This window comes from Telmatherina bonti (genome assembly GCF_933228915.1).
Source record: "Telmatherina bonti genome assembly, chromosome: 4".
Lineage (NCBI taxonomy): Eukaryota > Metazoa > Chordata > Actinopteri > Atheriniformes > Telmatherinidae > Telmatherina > Telmatherina bonti.
The window spans coordinates 12,439,572-12,467,232 of NC_136622.1; the positions used below are offsets into that span (position 1 = coordinate 12,439,572).

Here is a 27,661-nt window from a genome sequence, read left to right on the forward strand (position 1 = left end):
TTCCATGCAGTTTAATGTCCACTCTTACTCTGGTATAAATTACTTTCACTTGATGAGTCCACAACCTCACTTTGTATAACAATAAATACTTTCTGTGCTGAAAGACATAAATAAAAAGGCTGTGATGAGGTGCTCTGAATAAAAATCTGCTGTCAGCACATTCACCTGCGAGAAGAGAACCTGCTCCTCTGAAGTCTGGCTTTCATTTACGGCTCATTGTTTCTCACAAGAGAAAAGCAACGGTAGGATCTTCACGGTAGTGGGCGCAGCACGAGCGCTGGCGAGGCTCGTTTCGTCGCCAACTAAAGTCAAAGGGAACTTTTACTCAGGCAGAAATAAATACAGATCGGATCTGTGAAGAGTTTATGCTTTCTGTTCTACCAAACACAAAGAAGCAGATCCATGTTGTCCATGTTAAGCAGATCAGAGTCTTCTCAGGCACTATTTTGGATTCATCTCCATATTCCAGTCACCGGTGTGTTCGGCGACATGTAAAACTAGTTAAACGCCACAAACGTTTGTTTTCTTTGGAATCGCAGACAAGTCTGCTCTTGTGATGGATCACACAACGAAGGGATACGTGCTTAACTTCCATGGAAACCAAAAAAGTGCAAAATTATCACAGCTAAGCAGTCTGACATGAAAGTTAATATCTGTCGTCTCGTTTCTGCTCGTCATCGAGTCCTGAGATACTCTGGCGTGGAGTAGTTGAACAGCAGGAAGTCCATGCGATACAGGTTGAACAGTTTCTTCTGGTAGAAAGGACTGATGTGCTTGAAGAAGTGTGACGCCATGTCGCCATCCGTCCTGGTGCTCTTGCCAGATGTTGGGAATGAAACCGTCCCCTCAACTCCGGCTAACCTGAGCACGGCGTGGGCATCTGGCTCCAGGGTCTCGTACTTTCCCACGACGTCGTAGTGGATCAGACAGGGATGACACAAAGTGTGCACCCGCTCCCAGTGCTCATTAAAAGGTTCTTCCCGTTGTGTCCGCGGATCAACAAGATACTGGACAAACTCCCGGAAAGACACATCGTTCCCTTTCTCCAGGGCTTGGGGATCGGCATTGGGCCGGTGCCGGCGAATGATCTTGGTCCCGTAGCGCTTGTGGAAGGCCGTGTTGTAGCTACGCGTGAACTTGTTCCGGTATGCGGACACGAGCCGTTCAAAGGGCTCACGCACGAACAAGAACTTGAGGTAGCTGCGAAGGCGCTGGTTTATCTCGGTGACTGAGAACTCCGAGAGCGTGCGGAGGTTACCTGCAACGTGGGCCTCGTTGGCAGGAATGGAGAGAGGGTCAGTGTAGCGGCCGTCACTGGTGAGCACCATGAGGACACGCTTCCAGTTGGTGCAGGCTACCTGCAAGGTGTTGGAGAAGAAACAGCGTCAATCGACACAACAGGACGAACAGCTTCCAGTATCATGCTATGCTAAGCTTTCCACCTGCGCAGTTATGTCAATGTATAATGATGACATTAGAAATAAAAAAAACAACATTTAACAGACGATATTATAGATTCATCAGAAATAATAGAACTTCAATACAGGTGTTTTATTTCTTCTCACATACTGTAGCTATTAACTCTAAACGTAAGCAAGAGGAGCGAACGTCTTCATGCCTCTGAGAGCTGGAAGAGCTTTCTGCTTGTTTTAGTTTTGTCTCGTATAGGTTTTTCTCTTCACCCCTGAAGCTGCTGAATGTCCCGAATTTTGATTTAGATTTGATTGAACAATATTGCTACATTAAACTCTGTTATTCTGTCACTATCTCATTCACTCCAAATGGTCCAATGAGCAAGATGAATCTGGACAATTACCAGAAGTAAAACCTCGGCCACTGCTGTGGACACTGTTACTGACTTCCTAACTTTTTTACAACGTTTAGCAAGTTTTCAAACCTTTGTAAAGAAAAAAGCCATTGTGATTGATGTAGCGATCCTAAATATCGGTAAAAAGGAACACGAGAACAAGAACTAATACTAAGGGCTCATGGAGGATCTGGAGAAAGCCTGGAAGGTGAGGCTAACAGTAGCACCTGTGGCCATCAGAGGACTGGGAGCCGTGTTTCTCCCATACTGGCGAAGTGTCTGAAACCGATACCTGGAGAGAATCAGACATCAGTCCAGAAGAGCACAGTCCTTGGAAAGCGAAGATGCTGCGCATCCCAGGCGTCTGGTGGCTTGAGATGAAGAGCCACACAGATCAGATCAGGGATGGCTGAGGGACTAACTACTGTTGGGCAACTTTCAACGACACTGCAAGAAGTTTATCTGCTTAGATTTGCTGGGTGGTTTGTGGCCATTCATCTTCCTTTTGATATAATTTCAGAGATTTTCCTCAAGGTTCAGATCTGGAGATTGAGCTGGCCGTGACGAGCTACTGGTGTGGTGATGCTCCACCCAGGTCTTGACTCCCCTGGCTGTACGGCATGCAGGACCGGCCTGCTGTAATCCTCAGAGTTGAGCACAGGCTAAGTATGATGAAGCAAGTATTTTTCTAGGATAATCTTATATTTAGCTTTAATGCATCCTTTCCAAACACACATCTGCCTGATTTCAGCCCTGTTGAAGCCCCTCCATTACCACTGATCCTGCTTGTGATTTAACAGTCAGTGCATGACGCCGTGGCTTACAGACCTCTCCAGGTCTCCAATAGAAGTCTTCTACTCTCCTTGCTTACCGATTAAGGTGAGTTTTGCATGAGTCCAGTTTTGCTTGGAGAAACCAGCCGTTTTTTCCGTCCACTTCCCCCCAGTCTGTCACTGTGTTTGACAGTGACTTCACGTCAGACAATGGTTCGTGAGTGATGAGTTTATGATCATCCCTTTTAACTCAAAGTAGCTTTTTCCCTCTGCCAGACTGTAGCTTTGTAGTCCTTGTAAAGTAGAATTAGATATGCTTGCTAGTAATTTCAATATGACCAAATTATAATCATGATTATTATTCCTTCTATATTATTAAGACGATCTAGTCAACCTTCCTTAACAGGAAACGAGCATCTCTCTCAAACATCTTGTATTATTTTATACCAGAGGAGCACCGCCGCTCCTTTCTCTCAACACATTATCATGTTGCTGTCAGGGAAATGTGTGTTACGTTAATAACATGCGGCAGGCAACAGCAACATGGCATTTTATGGTTTTCATAGTCTTGAAAAGTAAAAATCTTCATTTTAATGTTGAATTGATCTTCCAGTCCTAATAAGCGTTGCAGCCCCAGAGTTCCTGGGCCAGCACGAGGCTGGGTCTGATAAGAAAGCAGTTTTATGGCAGAATAATAAATCCCAGCTTTAGTTGGGAGTGTTTTCAGGACGACTGCTGTGGTGAACACTCATTTAAATGCTGCTCTGACAGACACATGCAGACATCTTGCACCAAATGGCCTCATGCAGACCTTGTCTTTTTCTCTGCAAGTGTAAACACAACTGACTGAAGAAACTATTCGGAGTTTTACTTTTCCATACTTTTGTTTATGACACTTAAATCTTTATAGGATGTTTATTTGGTCATGAACATCTGGGGTAGTGACATTCTCTAAAGGTGTGGCTGAATATGTGCATCTTCTTGGTGTGCTTAATTTTTTTTTTTTTTTTGCACTCCCACCCTCGCAGTCATCTCCACCAACCTCTCATCTGGAATTTCAGCTGCACCGATTAAACTCGTGGTAACCAACCTTGGGTACGTAGCAGTAAATGAGGCTGTGTTTGTCATCCACAATGAGGTGTTTCAGGTCCTCAGGCGAGAGCACCCGGCGCTTCCTCGTGTGGCTCAGGCATGCCTGCTCCAACAGCTCCCTGCGGCCTTGAAGGGACCTCTGAGCTGCCGACAGCTCCAGCTGCTTGTGATGAAGACGATGCAGGATGGATGAAACAGGAACCAAAAAAAAAGGAAAAATATAGAAATCTTTTAAAACAAGTGCCGCAGACAAGCTGTCTCTAGAGCTTCAATTCTCGGGGTTGAACTCGAACTATTCGGTCTCTGTGACATTTCTGTTTACACTTCAGCTTTTATGATAGCTGGAAATAAGCTCCAGCTGCAGTTTAAGTGCTGTGTTAGTTATCAAGCTTGAGCAATCACATCTATTGGTTAAATATGCCACAGATAGTATATGACTATGGCCGATAATGCTGCTGTGGTCACCAAACCTCAGAAAAAATGACAATGATATTCAATTTTTGCATTTGAAGACATCAGAAAACACAGTGTTAGCTTTCTTTGCTGAGTTAACTGGGTTACTTACATTACTACAGTCTATTACACTGTTCTAATGTATTCTATTACATGTTTAATAGTGAACTATTAGTATAAGAGTGAACAGCTATTACATTTCTTTCACATGAATGTAATAGAAAACCTTTAAGTGTCAAAGTGTTTGCTGCCAACACAAAGCCACATCTCCTGAAAGAAAAAAAGACCTGTTTTCCTGTTTTTCATCACTAGAAGGGAAACATGGGAACCTTCAGTGTAATCCAGTTGGGAGGAGGGGGCAGGGGGACGCCAGGGTGGGGGTCTACTCACAGTTTATGAAGAAATTATGTTTGGAAGACACTAGGGGTGTGACGATATGCTTTTGTCCCGATTCAATTCGATTCCAATTTTTTGGGTGCCGATTCGATTTTAATTGAGATTCTCACAATTCTTCGATATTGTTGATTTTTGTCGATTAAAAACAAAGAAAATTGTACAAAACCTTTTATTTTGCTCGTCATTTTTCTTGATTTAAATTAGGAAAAAATAACACAGTAGCCAGACCATCATTCTGCAGCTATAACGCCCAAGATGAGTAAAAAGATCAATAAAAAACAAGAAAAATGACTAAAATTTTACATTAGATTATTTTTATTTGAAAAAAAAATTTTTTTAACAAAAAAAAAATAAAAAAAATAAAAAAATTTAAAATTGCCAATCAAAAAATCCCGACATTCGATTTTTCGCTTCGATTTTCCCACCCCTAGAAGACACCATACAATGCGGACGAGCCTGCGATGCAGAGATGGATTACAGAGGAAGCAGGCAGCGTGTTGAGATATCTCTGATTCTGCTGGGAAATATTTGCTACCTGAGGATTACGACTGGTCGTCCAGAGAAAATAATGTTTCTGTTAATAATCATGATGCTTCAGTCCATGATAAGATTGTACCTGAAGCACTTCATGTGGGAGATGACAACCAAGGCTTCACCCAAACCGAGGTTAGGGACCTTGTTTCTGGACATGGCAGAGGGAACAGGGGTGGAAAACGTAGCGCTGAAATATCTGTGGGAGCAGCAGAGGTCTAAGTAGCACAATAAATATCTCTGATGGCGGCTGGGTGTACTTAAAAAAAGTATACGACAACTGGGTATTTTAGAAACTAGATTTCATAAACACCAAACCCGTTTTTATTTTCGACAGAGGATCTGCACTACATCTCACCTCCATCTGGTTTAATGTTTCACGTTATCTTTAATATTATATATACACATAAATATGAAACCAGTGGTAACTCATGGAATCAATCACAGCTGCCAACCTGTGTTGCCATAATAACAAACTGATGAATTTACTTCCATCAGAAACTTGTTTCTTCCGCCTTACCATTTTATTTTTAAAACTTTGGTGCATGAAGGGTAAAAACTGCTCTTCACAAGTCCTGATTGGTGTGTTTAGACCACATATGTCAAAGTCAAGGCCCGTGGGCCGGATTCGGCCCACGAATGAATTATCTATGGCCCCCGGGATGATATTTGATTAGTATTAGAACCGGCCCGCAGGCTGTAGCCACCCGCTGGTGTTTTGCATGCACCAATACTACATTTCCCACAATGCAACGGTAACCCACGAACTCACTGCAGCGCAGCAAGCGGACCTCGGCTTCATCATTCATTAGCAGTCAGAGCAGATGTCAACTTTCAGCTACCTCCTCCCCAAAAAATGGCTAAACCGAAGGTGGATGCTGAGAACAAGGGGTTTCAAGCTAGGTGGGAGGCAGAGTACATGTTCACTGAGGTAAATGGCAAACATGTGTGTCTTCTGTGTGGAGAAAGTTTGACTGTAATGAAAGAATACAATCTAAGAAGGCACCATGAAACGTCTAACAAACACACAGAAAGTATTGTTTTGTCTGTGTGCCATATATTTTTGCATTTTATTTTATTGTATTTTATTTATTCATTTATATTTATGTTTCAGTTAATGGACTCAGGGGAAACTGCAGATAAGAGCCATGAGAAAGAATACAACTGATTTGATTTATTCTATATTTTCTCATTTTACTATTTGAAGCAGTAATTGGTAGGATAATAGAGCAGCATAATATTGCATTTTCAGTTTATAATGCATGCAGTTTCATTTATGCATTTATCTTGATATAAGGAACTTATTTTGTTTCTGAAGGAAAATTGCTTTTTTGCTGTTTGCCTGTTGAAAATGTTTTCTCTTTAACTTACTGACAGAGCCATAAGAAAATATTACTTTATTCATTTAATGTACAGGACATGTGATTTTTCTTTGAAGGCAGTTTGTTCTTGTCTGTGTGCCTGCTGAAAAATGTTTTCCCGATTATTCATTTAATCATTAAATAATACACTGTGTTAGGTCTTGGTTCAATAGACTACGTGCAATAATTTCAATATGTTTTAATAAACATTGAACCAATCCGGCCCTCGGCTTATAGCCAATTTGTTTTTTTGGCCCTCTGTGTATTTGACTTTGACATCCCTGGTTTAGACATTTAGAAAAAGTAAGGCTGTTTGTCCTCAAGATGGACAGCTGCTGGCTCTACCTGCATAGACTTTTGGGTGGCAACTCTTGGCTCAGAAAGAAAATACCTGTTTTCTGAAAATTTCCAACCAAGGACGGCAAAATAACTGGTCATGAAGTTTGCAGCTGTGTGTGCTTTTGCTTTTCACCTGGTCTCCCTTGTAGAGGGTCTGCAGCGGACTTCTCCGGCTTTTTCCTGGTCTGCTTCCCGTCTTCAAGGCAGGTTCTACAGTAAAGACAGAGAACCTTTTAAGAAACCCAACTATTCAACAAAGACCTTTGAGTGGAACAATACTGTGTATGTCTGCATCACCGTAAGAGCTTGAGCTCCAATTCATTTCACACTTTTTCCACAGAATTTATTAGATACGTTTTAACACAACAATAAATCTGTGCATGCTGTGTGTTTTATGGGAACAAGCGTGTATTTTCCGATGAATTATCACCCCGGGTGCGTTGCCGACACGGTCAGTGCTGAGTTAAGCCTAACCACATTACTGTGAATCACAAATAAAGGGCAGTTTTTAAAATGTGTGTCATGTATTTGCACAGACTTATGTTACACTGTAAAGATGTCCAGTTAGATGTAGTTTCATTCCGAGCCAAATTTCCACGGCTTCGCTGCTCTGATTTAGTCATGATGAGGAAAATCCTCCCTCTATTACTTTATAGATTCCATAGGAACGGCGTGTTCCTGACACACTTCGCCTTTGATACTTTACACTTGTCTTTTTCACTCTCTCTTGTTGATGTTATTTTCTTAACATCTCTTGTAAGATTTGTGTTTTCCCCTTCAGGAGGATTAGTTTATGTGTTCATAGAAAATTATAAAGAACAAAGTACAAAATCAAACCAATGGGTTGAACACCTACTTTCAATTTCCTCAACATTACGCAACCAAATGATAAATGGACGCATGCTAATTCGCTGTGCTTCGTGCCTCTCGTCCCTGCTTCCACCCTTAATAAATTTATCTTATCTTTTCATCACACTGCTGCCATCCGTCCTCCCTTCCTGCTCTTATTAAAAGGCTGTAAGCAGTTTCTGTCTGTAGCTAAAGGCACAAAAAAAACAACGGTGATTGTTTCACACATGCAGTTAAACAATGTAGGCTGAGTGAGACAATGGAAGAAAGAAGAAGGAAATGGGTTTATGTAGACCAGCATGAGGGAAACCGCTTGAAAAGAGCCTTATGGAATGATGAAAAATATTCCATACCTTCACATGGAAAGAATATCAGCTATAAAATGCGAGGCAGAGTGTCAAACTGTCCTAGCATGGAGTCCAGTCAGAGCTGAGAGGCTGTGTGCCTTCTGGGTTTGCATTAATCACATAAAATATATGTTTCACTGCTCTGAGATGGCATCCACATTCAATAAATCCCTGTGACATCTTGGAACTTTAAGGTTATGAAGAACATGAGACGAGCCTTTAGTGAACTTGTTCAAGCTTAAACTCGGGCTGTAAATCATAACAGCTTCCTGTCACTTTGAAGAAGCATAAATCACAAAAAGGAGAACAAGTTCAGTGACTCAGTAAATGTGTAGTACACATGCAGCACAAGAGGATCTAAGAGTGAAACTCTCACCGAGCAGACGGTGTTGATACAGCCCGTTCCTGTTAGTTCTCTCTGTGTGAGTCCACATGAATTAGAAAATCCTCAACTTCCTCTGGGAAATCTTTGCCACATCATCCAAACACACAAGTGGCAGATATCCCAATCTTTACGGACTATTTTGGAAGTTTTACTCCATAAAATCTGAATCCTAGGCAAACACAAATACTTGTTGAGAAGTTTGGAGGCACACTATTTATTTTTAGTACCTAATTAAGCGTTCAGATATATGGTAGAAGCATTTTGGCATTATGAAGAAAAATAAAAGTTATGCAACATTCCTGAGACATGCAGGGAAGTCAGAAAGGTCAGGGAGAATCAGGCCTCTGAATTGTCTGTTTAAAAGGCTTTAGCTTACATCTATAGCAGACGGTTCTTCTGCAGACTCAGGACGGTTCTTCACGAAGAGAGAAAGTAGGTCAACAGACTCGTGGGGGTTTTTCTCCTCTGTGGAGACCTGTTGTTTTTCTCTATAAATAGTTTTTTATCATGTATGCACTTTGCGGTGCTGTTTGTTTGAAAAGCGCTTTATGAATAAAGTTTGATTTGAAGACTAAATGTGATTCTCATATTAATGGTTTATGTGGTTGTAACATGCGCACGACAAATAGGAAGCATTTAAACGTCTCATTCCTGCTGATATGCTGAAGAGCTGACAGAAAAAGTTTAATTAGTCAACAAAAATAATTCAGAAAAAAATGTCAACGCTGTAAATATTGAAAGTAACTTTTTGTGAAGACTAAAGCAAGCATTTTATTTAACATGTCAAATGTTCTACATGTTTTTGCCCTAAATAACTGAATTAAATGTGTAACAATAACAAAAGCGCAACAGAACAATAGCAGAAACTTGAGTGAGAATCATTAATTTCTATTTGTGTCTGGTGTTTTTATTAGGGAGAAAATTCATGATAGTTCCATGGAAAGAATAAGTAGGATGTGTGTTGTTTCATAAGAAAGTATCACATGTCCTGTTTGGTGAGAAGTTTGGGGTAAACAAAGACAAATGCAGAAAACGAGAAGCTTTTCTGAGATGAAATCAGCAAAAAAAAGTTTTTAAAAGTTAAGTAAATTTGGATTAAACAAAATAAAGTTTTTCTCTGTTCCATGAGAACTCTGTTGGCTATTTGCCCAAAGTAATGCTCAACTTATTTGATAATTATGATAAACACGTATAAATGCTTCTTTATTTTGTATTGTTGCACAAAGAAAACAATTTATCTATGCAGGCTTACAGTTCTTTAACATAGATTTAATCGAATAGTCAGCTAAAGTAAAACAATTATAAAAACCTTTTCAGCCCACAAAGACAGAGGTATATAATCCAGATAGATGGTTTAGCAGAGGTCTGTCACGGTAACAAATTATGCCATGCGATTAATTTTTTCAGAAATTATTGCGATAGACGATAATATTGCGCTAAGCTTTTATTGTTGTCAATTTGAGACCATTTCCATCTAAAATAACAATAAAGTCATAATAATGCAATACACCCTTTCAAAGATCAACATACTTTCATTTCTAAAGAACATTCAGCTGGATGTGCAAACTAGTTTATGATCATCCAGTCCCCAGTCTGCTAAAACAGATCAGGATTTCTCCTGGGGTTTTGGTGTTAAATGTGGTTATCTGGAACATATGGTCTCTAAACACCATGTAACACATTTACACAGTCTATGGTCAGCTCAAATAAGAGAAAATGTTTAAACTTGACCAGAGGTAGAATGGTAAAATTGAATGTCTTTGATCGCCTTCACTATGTCATTTTTCATGTCATTGGAAAGTTGTGAAATTGTAACATGTATGTTCATCCAGAACATATGTTCCTACTGGCTGTGAAATGTTTGCAATATTCTTCAAAATGTCTCCTTTTTAACAATATTAAAGAGCAGCATGGCTTTACCAACCATGCAGTCTGAGTGCACACAATGTTTACACCATGTCCCGGTTGTATTTAATCTGTCGGGTAAACACCTCAGTGATCATGGACTGGATTGGAGCTAGCCTGTTTGTTCAGGTATTTTTTCACAGCAGGGAAAATTGCAGTGTTTTAAGTGCAGATGGAAACTTGTTTTATTGCCGTGTTTAGTTAATATGTTTTGAAACAAATGTGACACGAGAAAAGAAAGACAAATAAAAATGATCGCATCCGGCACACTTTTTGCGCACATTTTTTCTGATTGTGCGAATAATTCACTTATTGCTCATTGCGACAAGCTTCGTTTAGCAAGCAACTTTAAAATAAAATTGCCTGTTTAAAAAAAATTAGACAATTTTGTTAATTGTGTTCATCTTATTATTTGTACATTCCAGTGTGCATATGCAACAATATTTCTAATATATGTTTGTATCTCCATCAACCTGTATTTCAGTAGTTACATGAAACTTAAGGCCTGTGATGTGGTAGCCCAATTATTTTAGGATTTTCTATATTCAAGAATAACCTGGAAAACTTAAATAAATAAAAGAAACCACCGTGACCATGTCAATGTTGAATTTTGTCTAATAGTAAACAGCTAAGCTAAACTTTGTGTCTGGTGATAAGCAGCAAACCTTGCTACCATGCGTTTCATATACTTGAACCTTGAATTTCCCCTCAGGGATAAATAAAGTATTGCATTGCAAAGAGTCATCACTAAATTTATATGGAATGGAAAACGTTCCCGTTTGAAATTGTCCACAATACAACGTCGTAGGTCCGCAGGAGGCTTGTCACTGCCCAACTTCAGGCTGTATCACTGGGCTTTTACACTACGGCCATTGGTCACCTGGTTTAACAGTTCAGTGGATGTGGCTTGGCGGTGTTTGGAAGAATCTTTGGCATACCCATTAAAGTTACAAGAATTATTATTTGCAAACACTCCTCTGAAGAAATGCCGGACACTGCATGGTCCCATTCTATCTCATACCATTGCAGTATGGCGCTCTGTAGAGAAAGCGTGTGGTATTACGTCTAATTGGAATCCTTATTCCCCCATCTTTAATAATGGAAGGTATTCTTATTGATAAACGCTGTATTAAACACGCTGAGTGTAGACATTGGTTCGATAAAGGTGTACGTTCCCTGGGCGATATATTCGGTGAAAATGGCCTGCTCTCATTTGAGGATCTGTGCGTTAAGTTTAACTTACAGTGCTCCACTTTCTTTTTCTTTCTGCAGTTAAGATCAGCCATGAAAGCCTATGGGGTACCTTGGCAGGTTCCACTGAAAAAACATCCTCTCCTTAGGTTTTTTAATTGCACCAGTGGACTAAAAGGTGTTATTTCTAAGTTGTTTGTTTATATTCTAGAAATGGTTTATGTTCCTTTACACTTGGATTCCTGTTGGCAAACGGACATCCCTAATATTCCACAAGATTTTGACTGGGAAGCAGTATGGGACTCTGTATTACACTCATCCAAGAACCCCGATCACCAACAGATTCATCTGAACTTTAGTCACAGGACCTACATGACACCCCGTAAACTTTACAATATGAAGCTGAAGGCTGACCCAAACTGTTCTGTCTGTCATACGGGCTCATTAGGAACTTATTTTCACATGATGTGGGAGTGCCCAGGTGTGTCATATTTCTGGGAGGAGGTGAGGAATAGTCTCTCTAATTTGCTGTCTTGTGATATCCCCCTTTCGCCTTTGGTTTTGATCCTCAATGATATGTCTCAGCTGAAATGTCGTAAAATGCAAGAAAGAGTCTTTTTGGCTGGCTTGACTGCTGCAAAAAAGATGCTAGCCACAAGATGGAAACCTCCACACTCATTGTCTCACCGTCAGTGGGTACTAACATTTATAGATGTGGCTTACTTGGAATTATCCACAGCGCGGACGCATAATGCGAAGGAAGAAACTATCGAGCTCTGGAACCGAACTGTGACTGATCTTAAAGCCCTTTTAGTATAAGGCATGCGTGTTTGCCATATGCTTGCGTTTTGTTGTATGATTGTATGTTGTATTATTTTGTCGTGTACAGATGGAAATTTTTGTAAGTAATGTCCTGGACCTTGTTTGCTTGTTTGTTTATTTGGTTATATGTTTGTTTCATGCTGTAATTTAATTGTTATATTACAAAAGTCAATAAATATTTGATCACAAAAAAGGGATAAATAAAGTATCTTTGATTTGATTTGATTGATATATACAATGTCAAAGTTTTCACCCCCCACTCACCCTCACATCAACATTTTCTCTGTTGTTGGAAAATACAAGCGGAGGTTACTCCACTCTGATCTTGCTAAACCACATCTTTTCTATTTGGTGTGTTCTTTCAGAAGCACCAGATAACCACAGTTTCCTCTCAGACCCAGGAAGTGACAACACAAGCTGTTAGAGCGGCGTTTACAGACAGGACCATGTTGAACCTTCACATGTCTGGTTTAACAACGTGTCAGGCATGCGAAACCATGCTGATGTTTTGTTCAGAGGTAAACAAGGCCCCATTACTCCTGTAAACACACAGCACTTTCTTATGAGTAATCAATTGGCTGAGGGATAGTCACTAAGTTTAAGAGCTATACTCGTATGTTTTCGCTGTGTGTTTAGTAAATGTTGTCCAATCTTTTTCCTTGTAAAAGTAAAAGTAGTTTCCTTTCCTTATTCCCTTCAGAAAAACCCCTGTTCCTCAGTGGTATGAGACAATGTGCAGACAATTATGTGCCATCAGGAAGGTAAATATCCTGTATAATAAGAGGTGCAATTCAACTTAATTACACTTGTAAAGAAAGCCTGCTTTTATGAAGACAATGTCATGGAAGTCTTCTTGAGCAGTGAGAAAATTGCTGTGCCCCGATTAAGGTTCATTAACATGTCTGTCACTTTGGAAATGAGAATAAAAAAAAACATCTAAAGTACGGACAGAAAGAGATAATAGAGAGAGCAGCAGTAACAAGACGTCATGTTTGATGGGATCTACAGGCTAAAAGGCGGCGGTGGTAGCGAAACTACATAATCTGATTAGATAATAATCACTAAAAACTAGCTTGTAGATGAGCTCTTAGCTTTCTAATATTATACAGATGATATACAGATGAGATGCTGATGCAGCAAATGTGCAAAGACAAATGTTTCTGTTACTGACTAATGATATCAACCAGCTCATTTCCCAGTATGGAAGAGTTGTAACTTAACATGACGTCAGAGTTCAAGCTGACCTGAAACATATCTGCAGCACCCGTTCTAATTCTTTCTAACAGTACAAGGCTTTGGTTTTGATGGATTACCTGTTGACTTAGGTTAGACATGTAGGAAGAGGCTCCATGCAATTTGTGAGGCCCTAACCAGTTAGAGTAATTATAAACAACTGTATAAATACGAGATAATTCAAGCTCATTTTAAAGGTTGCTTTGAGCTTTTGCACCCTGCACAGCGTAGTGAAAATGAAGGTTTCTGGGGATAAATGACTACCTGCCAGTCTTTATGTCCTCTAACAGTTACAGTGAAGTTCATTTTTTTAAAAAAAGAGGAATTTTTCTACTCTGAATAAAAGGAAAGGGATGCGTTGCTGACTTGCGGTAAAAGTAAATGTGGCAATCAAGACGTTGCTGTCCAAATGATGGGCCTTTGCACCATGCAACTTCCTCACTCTTTTGCAATGTTTCCTGTCCCAACTGCAACTATCCAAAGCAAAGATAAAATAAATCCATATTTATAAGTTATAATACAGAAATACAAATGGCTGAAAACATCTTTTCAAGTTTCTATAGTTAAATTTCACTTCGGTTACCCCTTCACAATCGTGAAATTTTGCCATATTACAAAACAAACAAATGGTTTTGCCACATGTCACAACTACAGTAAGAACAAGGTTCTTTTTTTTCTCCTTCTGCACATTTTATGCAGCCCTGAGATGCAAGTTTTTAAATGACAACCAGCAGTGTAACTAACTTCTTTTATGTATTATTGCAGTAATTTATCAGATAAACATTTATCACATTAGCATGGTGTGGTTTACTCTGGTGCTGGAGAGCCATGATTAACTTAATGCATTGAAGAGTTTATGTACTATAATTTTAGCATAATATTTCAGCATACTTACTACATAAATTTGGGATCGGGAAGCTTGTTTTGCAGACCTGTGGGGTTTAAGGATACATGTAAGGCTGGGCGATATGATGATATATAGCCTTTGGCCGATAGAAAATGTCTATTGTTTCATTTGAGGCTCTATCGTTTACGCCACGACAAGGTGCTTCACAGCAGTATTTTATGTCAAGATGGGCTTTACGGCATGCACGCTGCAATATATAAACAAACATGGAGGAAGACGATAGCAGACGGCTTGTTTCAGAGCAGGATAATTCACAAACAGATGACCAGCCAACCAAAACCAATGAGCTTGTTTCTAGAAGAGGGGACATTTCTGTCGCATGGATGTGATTTGGATATAAAATGACTGACGTGGAACCGACAACAGACTAGCTCACAGTCCCAACAACGGACTCAGACACAACTAACTCATTTTATCACCTGCACAAAAATCAGAATAAAGAATAAAGTCAACAAGCAAAAGCCGCAAAAACAGCATCAAGCGCTCATAATAAACTCCAGATGTAAACGCTGCAACGGGTATGTACCCGTAAAACGCCATACGGCCATAGTTCCCCCAGATGGAAGGAGATCACTGTAGCCGTTACCAAGCACATTAGACACATAACTGATGACTGACAAAATTACTCAAACTATTTCATATCGTTATGTACATCATTATGGGGATATAAAATAAGCTATATCGTGCTATGAGATTTTGGTCAAATCGCCCAGCCCTACTGTACACCATGCTAGAGTTGAAGCTGCAGGAATTAAGCCTCCACGGAGACCACTGCTTCATTTATAATAACCTTTCCATGCATGTTCATGTCTCTCTCTGTCCACCATGTTGACTCAAGCTGAACTAGACTTTTTCACAACCGCACAGAGTTTTTCATTTTAGAAGAAAAAAATGTGCCACTGGGAAAGAGGTGTATTGGATTTATTAGAACATACAAGGAGGAAGCCTCGTTGAATGATGGAGTGCGAAACAGTGGTTTTATGCTGACTATCTTGTTTTCATCATCACTGAAGGCCATCCTTTTAAACAAATATAAAATTCAAAATGCACCTTTGTTCACATTTGCATAAACAAATCACATACAGCTTTCAAACGTGATAAGAAATGGTAGCTTTGCTATACAAGCATCTGCATTTTTAAGCCTATGTCGAGTCATGCATAACATTGCTTTTAACGTGACATATTATCACACAATGACATTCTCAGGCACTGAAACCAACCAACCATAGACAATAACTCATTGTAATAAACACTTTCATTTTTGTCTTGTTGTTTTGAGGGTGGAAAGCCTCAGGATGTTTTCTTTTTAGATGTTCGTGTAGAGTTATGCTGTGTGGTAGACCTATTGTTTTGTTTCTTTAAAAGGGTGCAGGGCATTGTTTTAGGTATCTGTTAAAAAGATTTTCACAATTTGGAGCATTTTGTTTAATCTTTATTAATCATGTTTAATTTTCTGCATAGTAATGAGCATAACCTGCCATTATTTTTGGCTTAAGTAAACAATGGAAAGTGTCAATGTGTGCTATGCAATATAAACAGACTGCGCTGATGTGCCAGTGCAGCTTTAGTTAAGACTTCATACACAGGAAATTCTGTGGGCTGCACAAGACTTTTAAATATATAGTAAAACTTTAAAACATGCACATCTAGATCTTGTCTTTGTATAGAGATCCATCTATGTTGTAGTATTTTATTTCTCTGAATGTGTATGAATTTAGCGGTTTAAAAAAAAAAAAGGGCCAGATGCCAGGAGTCTGAATGCTTTGCAAGACAGGTCATGTTTAACAAATTAACGTACTTTTGATAAAGAAGAACAAACAGCCAGCAGGTGTGGCATGTGGCAATCAGCTATTTTTTCAGAGTTGTGGGTAATGAGAGAAACCTAAGAAACATTATTTCCCAAGAACTGCTTCAATATCAATTTCAGACAGGTAGCAGTGTGCACACAAGCAGCTAAAAGGACTGCAATATCTCCGCTTCTGAATCGTTACGGTGATGCAAACACGCCTGTTGATACACATTTATGTTCAGTGTGTTTATGTGCATCATACATTAGGGTGAAAAATAGTGCACTGTCTTTATGTTTCAGTATAAAGCTTCAGGAATGTTTGGCTAAGCAACTGTAAAAGAAACATCACAGACAGCTCACTAGTTCTTTTAAATGAAACTTGGGTTCGGTCAGAAAATATGCTTGTAGTTTTGACTGAGCGCTCCAGTGAAAGAAGGTGTGTGAAGCTGAAGATCTGATGACTTTCAGGTTCCTGTTGGTGATGCCGCTTGCTAATCAGATTATTTGCTATTGTCTGGCACAGCTGAGAAACGCATTTTTTTTCCACCCTCCCATATGCAGTCATGTACAGCTGCCTGTCAAAATGCAGTGGAAGAGTTGGCTTTGATGAATGTAGCGGCACGTGCTCTTTGAACAGAGAAAATGCTGGTGCAGAAATAATCATTTGCCTTAGAAATGATGACTTAACAATATTCATGTCCTGGTTCTGCTCTTTCAAATACTTCAAGGAAGTCGACTCAGCATTAAGAATACTTTGTCCCTTTTTCATATTGTTTATTAACTTTTTTTGCACATATATCTTAAGTTTTTTTTACAGTTACTCTGCTACTGCTGGTGGATTTCCTGTGTCAAACTGCTCAGGAAGTGTCAATTTAACTGCAAGCGTAAGTGGATTTCCCTTATCAGGACGCTCCACTGTTTACAACTGCTCATGCTGTACACAACGATGGTACACAGAGCTGACACACTTTTCATAGTAACTCATTCATACAATCAAAGCACGCTTTGCTGAATCTCTGCTGAGTCAAAGCAAGAACATGAGAGGGCACGACTGAGAGGAAAAAGAAACTATTTTTTCTTGATGTTTGGATGCATTTACACAGAGATGCTGACTGGAAACCGGAGCTTTAGAAATATCAACAGAATGTCAGTAATGTTTTTACATAAATGCTGGGAGGGAATTTTATTAAAGGATTAAGAAGTGACGGAAACACTTCTTCAATCATCAAGTCTTCATTTCCATACAACAGCTGCTGCCATGAATTCTGATCTTAAGTTTTATTTTGCATATTTGGACATAAAAGTGTCTTTCTAAAACAACAGTTTGTGGCCGTGTCTCTTTTTTAATAATTTATTTAGTGACAAACTTCACAAAACCTTGGGGAGCAGGGACACTGTCAAGGTATGGCTGGTCATGCTACCAATGGATGAAAACACCAGTGTAACATGGGGACTAATATGCCGACCACCGGGGATGCCGACAGCTTGTCAAAACAGAAAAAAATAATCTAAATTAAGATCTAATGTCATGAAGAAAAATGCGGTATCGAAAGCAGAGATACCTGTGGGAAACTGAGCACAGGGGTTTAATTCACTGAAGTCAACTTTTCTCTAGCCTATCTGGTATTTTCTCCTTTTCTCTCTCAGATAAGCAGAGTTGGTTTTCAAAATGAACCTCTGCATACTTATCAAGACAGAGAGAACTGATTTTAAACATTTGTGAATGACCACATATCGATGCATTTGTTTAAAGGGAATACATTTGTGAGAGCAGTTCATGTCTGAGGCCATGACTGTGTGAATAAACGCTGAGCTGCGATTATAAAACTTATAGGATCATGCTCTAGTTAGAACTATAAGCTTAAACAGCAAAACCCCACAATGGATGACAAAACCATGACCAGAAGAAATGGAAAAGTAAAAAATAAAAGTATCTATTATCATTGTTTTCATTATGCTGTTCCCACTAGGGATGGGTATCACAAAGGGTTTAATGATACTACTAATGATACTCCTTAACGATCCAGTAGTTATACCTTTTTTTTAATTTTTAAAACAAAAAGGGAAAAAAACAAATAATAAATATGAACTGAATATTTTTTTAACCTTTAGAAAAATAAAGCAAAATAACTTTTGTATATTATGGACAGAAAACACTCTATTTAAAATTTTAAGGTAATGAAATCCAAAATCCCTCCCTGAGCCGTCACCTTATCGTGGTGGGGTTTATGCGTCCCGAAGATCCTAGCAGCTATGTTGTCGGGGGCTTTATGCCCCTGGTAGGGTCACCCATGGCAAACAGGTGTCTAGGGGAGGGACCAGACCAAGCACGGCTAATCGACCTCTACGATGACGACCAACATGGGCATGAATGTTCCCTTGCCCGGACGCGGGTTACCGGGACCCCCCTCTGGAGCCAGGCCTGGAGGTGGGGTACGAGAGCGAGCGTCTGGTGGCCGGGCCTTCGCCCATGGGGCCCGGTTGGGCTCAGCCCGAAAGGGATGGGCTCACCATCTGCGGGAGGAGCCGTAGGGGTCGGGTGCAGTGTGAGCTGGGCGGCAGCAAGGGGCGGGGACCCTGGCGGTCCGATCCCCGGCTGCAGAAGCTGGCTCTAGGGACGTGGAACGTCACCTCTCTGGTGGGGAAGAAGCCTGAGCTTGTGCGCGAGGTTGAGCGGTTCCGGCTAGATATAGTTGGACTCACCTCGACGCATGGCTTGGGCTCTGGAACCAGTACCCTCGAAAGGGGCTGGACTTTCTTCCACTCTGGAGTTGCTCATGGTGGGAGGCGCCGAGCAGGTGTGGGCATTCTCATCAGCCCCCAGCTTGGTGCCTGCACGTTGGGGTTTACCCCGGTGGATGAAAGGGTAGTTTCCCTCCGCCTCCGGGTGGGGGGACGGGTCCTGACTGTTGTCTGTGCTTATGCACCGAACAGCAGTTCAGAGTACCCACCCTTTCTGGAGTCCTTGGAGGGAGTGCTGGATGGTGCTCCTTCTGGGGACTCCATTGTGCTGCTGGGGGACTTCAATGCTCACGTGGGCAATGACAGTGAGACCTGGAGGGGAGTGATTGGGAGGCATGGTCCCCCTCCTCTGAACCCAAATGGTGTTTTGTTATTGGACTTCTGTGCTCGTCATGGATTGTCCATAACGAACACCATGTTCCAACATAAGAGTGTCCATATGTACACCTGGCATCAGGATTCCCTGGGCCGCAGTTCGATGATCGATTTTGTAGTCGTATCGTCGGACCTGCGGCCACATGCCTTGGACACTCGGGTGAAGAGGGGGACGGAGCTGTCAACCTGGTGGTGAGTTGGCTCAGGTGGTGGGGGAGGAGGCCGGTCAGATCTGGCAGGCCCAAACGTGTTGTGAGGGTCTGCTGGGAACGCCTGGCTGAGTCCCCCGTCAGAGCGAGCTTCAACTCCCACCTTCAGCAGAGCTTCAACCATGTCCCGAGTGAGGCGGGGGACATTGAGTCCGAATGGGCTGTGTTCCGTGCCTCTATTGCTGAGGCGGCCGGCCGGAGCTGTGGCTGTAAGGTCGTTGGTGCCTGTCGTGGTGGTAATCCCAGGACTCGTTGGTGGACACCAACAGTGAGGGATGCCGTCAAGCTGAAGAAGGAGTCCTATCGGGCCTTCTTGGCCTGTGGGACTCTGGAGGCAGCTGATGGGTACCGGCGGGCTAAGCGGCATGCGGCTTCGGCTGTTGCCGAGGCAAAAACTCGGGCATGGCAGGAGTTCGGCGAGGCCATGGAGAAAGACTTCCGGACGGCTTCGAGGAGATTCTGGTCCACCATCCGGCGGCTCAGGAGGGGGAAGCAGTGCTCCATCAATACTGTATAGAGTGGAGATGGGGAGCTGCTGACCTCAACTCGGGACGTAGTGGGTCGGTGGAGGGAATACTTCGAAGACCTCCTCAATCCTACCAACACGTCTTCCGATGAGGAAGCAGAGCTGGCAGACTCAGGGGTGGACTCTCCTATCTCTGGGGCTGAAGTCGCTGAGGTGGTCAAAAAGCTCCTTGGCGGCAAGGCCCCGGGGGTGGTTGAGATCCGCCCGGAGTTCCTTAAGGCTCTGGATGCTGTGGGGCTGTCCTGGCTGACACGCCTCTGCAGCATTGCGTGGACATCAGGGGCAGTACCGCTGGATTGGCAGACTGGGGTGGTGGTCCCCCTTTTTAAGAAGGGGGACCGGAGGGTGTGTTCCAATTACAGGGGAATCACACTCCTCAGCCTCCCTGGTAAGGTCTATTCAGGGGTCCTGGAGAGGAGGGTCCGCCGGATAGTTGAATCCCGGATTGAGGAGGAGCAGTGTGGTTTTCGTCCTGGTCGCGGAACAGTGGACCAGCTCTATACCCTCTTTGGGGTCCTGGAGGGGGCATGGGAGTTTGCCCAACCAGTCTACATGTGTTTTGTGGACCTGGAGAAGGCATTCGACCGTGTCCCCCGGGGGCTCCTGTGGGGGGTACTCCGGGAGTATGGGGTACCGGACCCCCTTGTAAGGGCTGTCCGGTCCCTGTACGACAGGTGTCAAGAGCTTGGTGCGCATTGCCGGTAGTAAGTCGGATTCATTTCCGGTGAGGGTTGGACTCCGCCAAGGCTGCCCTTTATCACCGATTCTGTTCATAACTTATATGGACAGAATTTTTAGGCGCAGCCGAGGTGTTGAGGGGATCCGACTTGGTGGCCTCAGGATTGGGTCCCTGCTTTTTGCAGATGACGTGGTCCTGTTGGCTTCATCTGGTCGTGATCTCCAGCTCTCGCTTGAGCGATTCACGGCCGAGTGTCAAGCGGCTGGGATGAAGATCAGCACCTCCAAATCTGAGACCATGGTCCTAAGCCGGAATAGGGTGGATTGCCCTCTCTGGGTCGGGAGTGAGGTCCTGCCTCAAGTGGAGGAGTTTAAATATCTCGGGGTGTTGTTCACGAGTGAGGGAAAGATGGAGCGCGAGATCGACAGACGGATCGGTGCGGCGTCTGCAGTAATGCAGGCTCTGCGCCGGTCTGTCGTGGTGAAGAAGGAGCTGAGCCAGAAGGCGAAGCTCTCGATTTACCAATCGATCTACGTTCCTACCCTCACCTATGGTCATGAGCTGTGGGTCGTGACCGAAAGAACGAGATCTCGTATACAGGAGGCTGAAATGGGTTTCCTCCGCAGGGTGGCCAGGCTCACCCTTAGAGATAGGGTGAGGAGCTCGGTCATCCGGGAGGGGCTCAGAGTAGAGCCGCTGCTCCTCCGCATCGAGAGGAACCAGTTGAGGTGGCTCGGGCATCTGGTCAGGATGCCTCCTGGACGCCTCCCTGGTGAGGTGTTCCAGGCACGTCCCTCTGGGAGGAGACCCCGGGGAAGACCCAGGACACGCTGGAGGGATTATATCTCTCGGCTGGCCTGGGAACGCCTCGGGATCCCCCCCGCAGAGTTGGCAAATGTGGCTGGGGAGAGGGAAGTCTGGGCTTCCCTGCTTAGGCTGCTGCCCCCACGACCCGACTCCGGATAAGCGGCAGAAGATGGATGGATGAAATCCAAAATATCAAACATAAATTCCAATGAAACAATTAAGAACCAAAATGAATGAATGAATCTAATTAATTAATCTGGATTAATCCCATTTTAATCACATAATATCTGCTCATAAAAAGCCTGTTTTAATAATTTAAAATGGATTTTAGTGAATGACGCAATCAAATAATAAACACAGGCATAAGTATTGTAAACTCGAGCTTCATTAATGTCCACAAAAATACATTTACTTGTATTTCAATTCAAAAGAGTAGAAAAGGACAGAAGATATTTCTGGCCAAAATTGAACAGACCTAAGTGTGGTTTGTAGTATTTTAATGAACCGTCCCAGCTGTTCTCTAATGAAGAATCTACAACATGTTACAGTACTACAAAATGTTTACATTTTTTCGTCCAGACGCTTCATTATTAGGCATTAACTCATTGGCTGCCAGGCAGTGTTGTAGCAGAGAGCCCTGTGTGTTTTGGAGCATTTTGGCTCATCTTGTGGGACTGTGGAATCTGGGGGGCCAATTTGGCCAAGTGCATGTGTGTGTTGGGGCATCTTCAGGGTGTGCACTCGGAGCACATTGACAACACGGCATTTTGAATGCATTTTGAAACAAACCTTGCCAAATCGGCTTTCCATATACAAGAACCTTGGCAGCCCAACAGGACAGCCTCATTTCTAATAAAGTTTCTACTTTTAGTTTCAACATTTTCAAATTTTAAACTTGCTGAACTAAGTCATAGCTCATTTATATGAATTCAGGTCTGTCCGAGGCAAACACATGAATTTGAATGCAATACCTAAAGTCTGCTCTATGGGTGTATTCACATCAGGATAGTCCGCTAGACTGGGTCTGATTGGGGTCTTGGTTCAGTTGGTGGGTGCCAGACCGAGATGCATTCATAATGCACAAATCAGACCTTTTAAAAAACATGTTTTACTTTCCACCAGATGCAAGAAAATATTGAGCTGCATCAGATCCTTGTGGTCTGGGTTGATCTGATTTCTATCAGAACTTTGATCAAACTCTTCCACGTCTTCTCAGTGAGATATTTCTCCCATCCAGAGCCACCTATTGCCCCACATGCATGTTTGTTTTGGTTGCGTTTACCACAAGCAGTAACATCCGGCGGTTAAAACTGAAGCTTATGCGGAAGTGCACAAAATTACAGTTCCCCCTTCATCCACTAGGGGCTCCAAAACAGAGTAAATCCCCAGAGACTCCCATGTTAAAAAGGCCAACTTCACTGCAGAAATTAAGATGACTGGTTCAAAAATCCATTTTCGGTTTATAGGTCAGGTTTACCTTCATGACAACTGTGGGGGGGAGTGAATTTTTTTCTAACTCGCCCGTTTAAAAGTTACTTAATCTTGAAGTTCAGCATATTTAGAGGCGTGTCTTTTTGATTGACAGGTACCCAATCTCCTGCTTCAAATAAGAACGTGGAACAATCGCGGTTTTAAGGCCGATTAACAAAATGACTTAGCTTTAGCCCGCTTACCTCCGTTAGCTGGTTAGCTCCTGTTATCTCTGGGTTAGCTTGGTTAGCTCTTAGCTACAGGCAGCTCGGAGTTCGCTCGATGTCAATCATCCACCATGACGTTCACAGCCCCCCTCTCAGCTCCACCTCTTTGCCCATATTTGTATTTTTCTAGCGAGACGACACGCATGCCCCTGCCAAGATGGCGATGGTAGGAACCGCCCACCGAGCTTCAATTTAGCTCTGCAGAAACCTTTGGGTGAAATCACGGAGGCTCCATCCATCTCTTTTTATACAGTCAATGGTTTACCAGCAGTGCCATGCGCTGAACCCACAATGCACTTTGTTTTGTAGTCCACTTGCAGTATTTGGGCCTCTTGAAACAGACCAAAACCTGCGTTTCTAGTCAGCTTCTTTGATCCTGATCAGAATTTGTTTAAGGTATTTTGAATGCGCCAAGTGGACTTTCCCAGCAAACGGGACTAGTTTTCGAATCAAAAAGCTACTGTGTATATGCCCTATATAATTACACTGGAGCTATTCCCAGCTATGGCATTCAATAAGATACAAGGTTTTTGTGGCAAATAATTCACATGCAAACAGCACTAAAAGGCAGGCACAAGGGTAAAGCATACCATGTTGTGGTTGCTGATATAACTGAAACTCAAACTTAAATTCCTAAATAAATTAGCTGGTTATGGAGCAATGCATCTGTCATGACTTAAGTAATGAGTGTGTAATCATTTGCTGGACAGGAATCATATTTCTTTCCTGTGTGCCAAGACCAGGGTGTTGCTACAGGAAATCACACACAAAATCAGGACACAAAACAATAATATAGACTGTGCTTCCTGTCCTGTATTTAACAGTAGCCTTAATTAGCAGATGTATCACTGCAGGGTGAGTGTGTGCATGTGTGTGTTAGAGTGGGGTGAGTGTATGAATGATTTATTTTACATGCTTAAGTGAAATTAATTGGCATGTAGTAGAATGAATTTAAAAATAAATATCTTTTTAATCAGATGATGGTTGAAAATATCTTTTAAAAAGAAAAAAAACAAGAATTTATGTGCTAAATAGAGAATAGCAATGCTTTCTGCACAATGTTTTGTCTCGAAGCCATTACTTGCCTTTCCTGTCTGAGGGAGGGTGGCTGAAGCCGGGGTGAGGAAAACAACGTAATGACCAAGACACAAGCCAGAGGACGCAAAATAAAGAGAAAAAGAGTGTTATATAGTTATTATTACTATTAGTTATTATATAGTTGTTGTGATTATTCATAAGGCAGGGTGAGTTACCACAACAGAACAGAGATGTAACACTAACTTCAAAACTAAGCTATTTACTGTCAGTGCCGATTTACCAACTCATTCCTCCAAAATCAGCCATCATTACTGGAATCAGTCTCTCAGCCTCCACAGACAAATGTGGGCTGTTTGCAGAACTAAGTCTCCATTAGCGTGGTTTCACCTTACTTAAATGACACGGCTACGTAGGTTTCCATCCCAATGTAGACTAAATTTTTATTGAGGTTGGAGGAAATCTGAACATGAGCAACGGATGCTTGTTTTCAACCACTAACATTCACTACTTCCATCTTGATATACTGGTGAGTGTGTTACAAAATTGCTCCAGCTAGTTCTCCAGTGAGGCACCGGTAACCACATTAGAGATGATGCAGCAGTGGTGAGAAATGATGCAAATGTAAAAAGGAGCTACAGAACAAAGTGCATTTTGTTGTGACACTGTTTATGAAACAGAAAACACAAGCGTGAATGCATGCTGGGGTTTGTACTGTGTACAGTGGACAACAAGACTGGAGAGGAGCTGAATAAATATCTATCTTATATTCAAATGTTAGGCAGCTGGAAGCAGACATGACCTAATTTTTTAAAGAGTGCTTATTATAAAATAAGCACTTTACTGTTGCTAGGTTACAACAACCATCTCCAGCCTGGATCTGTATATTCTGTACAGTGTTTATACTGTACGCCCGGCTCGTTTGGACTTTTCATTGGTTGGTGAAAACAATTGCAGTCGGACTTTTTACATATGACTTTGAAGCCAAGAGCCGAAGAATAGGTGTTGAGTGAAAGTAGGGGAGGAATGGAGGGGAGGTGTTAAAGTTCAAGTTTATCCACCGCTGACGCCTCTGACCAAGCAAGCTGGGTAGTCAGATGTTAAACAGCCATGTCGGCATTTCAACACTGTGCCCTTTCTGCAATGCAGGCTTAATGTGTGCGGTGTGTAAGCACACACCAACGCAGCGCTGAGACACCTCTGATGTTCATGTGAGAAATACTGATTAGGAATAGTGGCAAGTTTAAATGGACATCAGCAGTGTTACTCTGCCAACCTCACAGGATTTACTGGGAAAATCGACCTTCCAGGTGTTGAAAAACAGCTGGATGGAGACACATATCTCAAGTGTAGAACGTAATTTCTAATATTGGCAAAGATTACAGAATGAAAGCAAATACCTCCAAGCTACGATGGCAATTCAGAAACCACAAGCATCCCTGGCATGATCCAGAGTACACCATAAAAATCTGTTGGAAGTTATCATCATTTTCCTACATTAATTACTTTAATCTTTTGACATACTTCTCTGAACAATTAGTCATGACTACCAGATGCTGGAGCCACTTTTCAGTCCATACATCATCAAGTTTGTTAAAACTTTTTAATGCTACTCATCAGAACATCCCTCTTTAAATAAATGACAGTATAACATAAGGGTCTATACTTTAAATCTAGTTCTTATTGTTGGTTTTTGTTATCCTGAATCAACTAATATTACATTACGAAAGACAAATGGGAGAATATTTTGAGAAAGACAGAATAATCACTGAAGCAATGTATTTTAAAAACATCCTGTGAATTTGTCCCCTCTGATGGGGTTCCCACCAGCTTTCTATGTGACTTTCTTTTTTACTGCCGGCGCTCCGGAGCTGACAAGCCTAAACAAGCCAGGCAGTTTGGGCATACAGCAAGTGGGTGGAGGGAGGTCAATGAGGGTGCTGAAGAGTGCTACTTGTAGGTTAAGCAACATGTAGTTTGTGTGTCAGGCTCCGACAAGCTATAAAAGCTGGTACATTGCTTTTCCTAAATGGAGTGTGCTGGAGTGACAGTTCAGACTTGCAGCACAATTTTTCCTACAAGGTATTATTTGTATATATATTTATGGACCTGGGGAGTGTCTCACTAAAGTTGCACTAAACTGTACCAATCTTGGTGTCTTGACAAGTAAACTCCACATCAACGGATCCAACTCAGTCCATAAAAAATGAGGGACATTCGTCACCATCTTCTCTCTTCATGACTAACTGCAATGAAAAGAGCTCTAGGCTGTTAAATGATGATCCACCCTCTCTTTTATCCTTATGAGCCATTCTGCCTCAGAAAGTAGACTCAGCGCTGATCAATCATCTGGATGATTTCTCTGACTGAGAAAGGGCTCTTCAACATGAGATTCTGCAGCTCGGATGGGGTCAATCTGTCTTTTAGGTTTGAAGTGAGGCGAGGTAAGAAGAGGAGCAGGAGGGGGGGTACAGCAGAGGAATGAACAGGAGGGGGGAGGGTTGGGGGTCTTCAGGAAAGGGTCTTTGAAAACATTCCACTCTTCACAGTGGGCTTATTCATACATCATTTCATTCACATTTCATTATACCATATGTTGCACACGTGCAGATTAAACACAAACACACAGGTGTTCCCTTTCTGTTTGTGTTGAAGTGATCAGTCAGCAGCAAGCACAACTAAGATCACACACATTTATCATGAGAAGAGCACATTTTAATGCCTTACTTAAATATTACACAGAAGGTACAACACGTACGGGATTGTGTAATATACACAGTCCCTGCAGAAACTTTGATTTGCTCACCGCTGCCCACATGAGGGACAATGTTTTTAATATTACCATCATTTCATGGCGTATGTAAACATAAATATTGTACTCTAACTACATAACAAAACGGCTGGTGTAGTTAAGTAAGGAATGTTTTAATGTGTGTTGGGTCTTACCTGGTTTGGCGATGCTCTGAAAGTAAAGGAGGAGGACGAAGAGCGAGCCGACGCATGTCGCCAGGAACAGACGTCCCCCCCGGGGCGTCTTCATCGTGAAGCCCGGCTCCGTTGCTGGAGCCCCCGACCCCTCGTCGTTGCCTCGCCACGGTTCATACGAGACCACCCGAAGGAGGATGGAAGATAGCCGAAAGACTAAAAGAGTGACTCATTTAGCTGTGGGAGAAGAAAAAAAAGACCCAGAAGCCCGACCGAGAGAGAGGCGAACGACACGGTGATGAGACGTTCATATGTGGAGCGTAAATCCAGAACCGCTCGCTGTGGTCCCTTGTTTTCCTAAACAATGTAAGTCATTTTGTTAGTTTTTTTTTTTTTTTAATCACGAAAACCTTTAAATTACAACCAACTTGGCATGACAGTTAAAGCGAACAGAAACTGAAATTAACCGACGGTCTCGCCCCCGTT

General features: G+C 42.1%; 1 protein-coding gene across 1 annotated transcript; it reads right to left on the minus strand.

The window, feature by feature from the left end:
- On the minus strand, positions 1 to 27,661 carry LOC306755390 (carbohydrate sulfotransferase 11-like). The gene is made up of 4 exons (XM_079239756.1): positions 27,197 to 27,661; positions 6,886 to 6,962; positions 3,671 to 3,832; positions 1 to 1,358 (listed from the first exon to the last, which is right to left on the minus strand). Exons 1-4 carry the CDS (start codon positions 27,288 to 27,290, stop codon positions 675 to 677), a joined length of 1,017 nt encoding a protein of 338 aa, XP_079095882.1. The 5' UTR covers positions 27,291 to 27,661; the 3' UTR covers positions 1 to 674.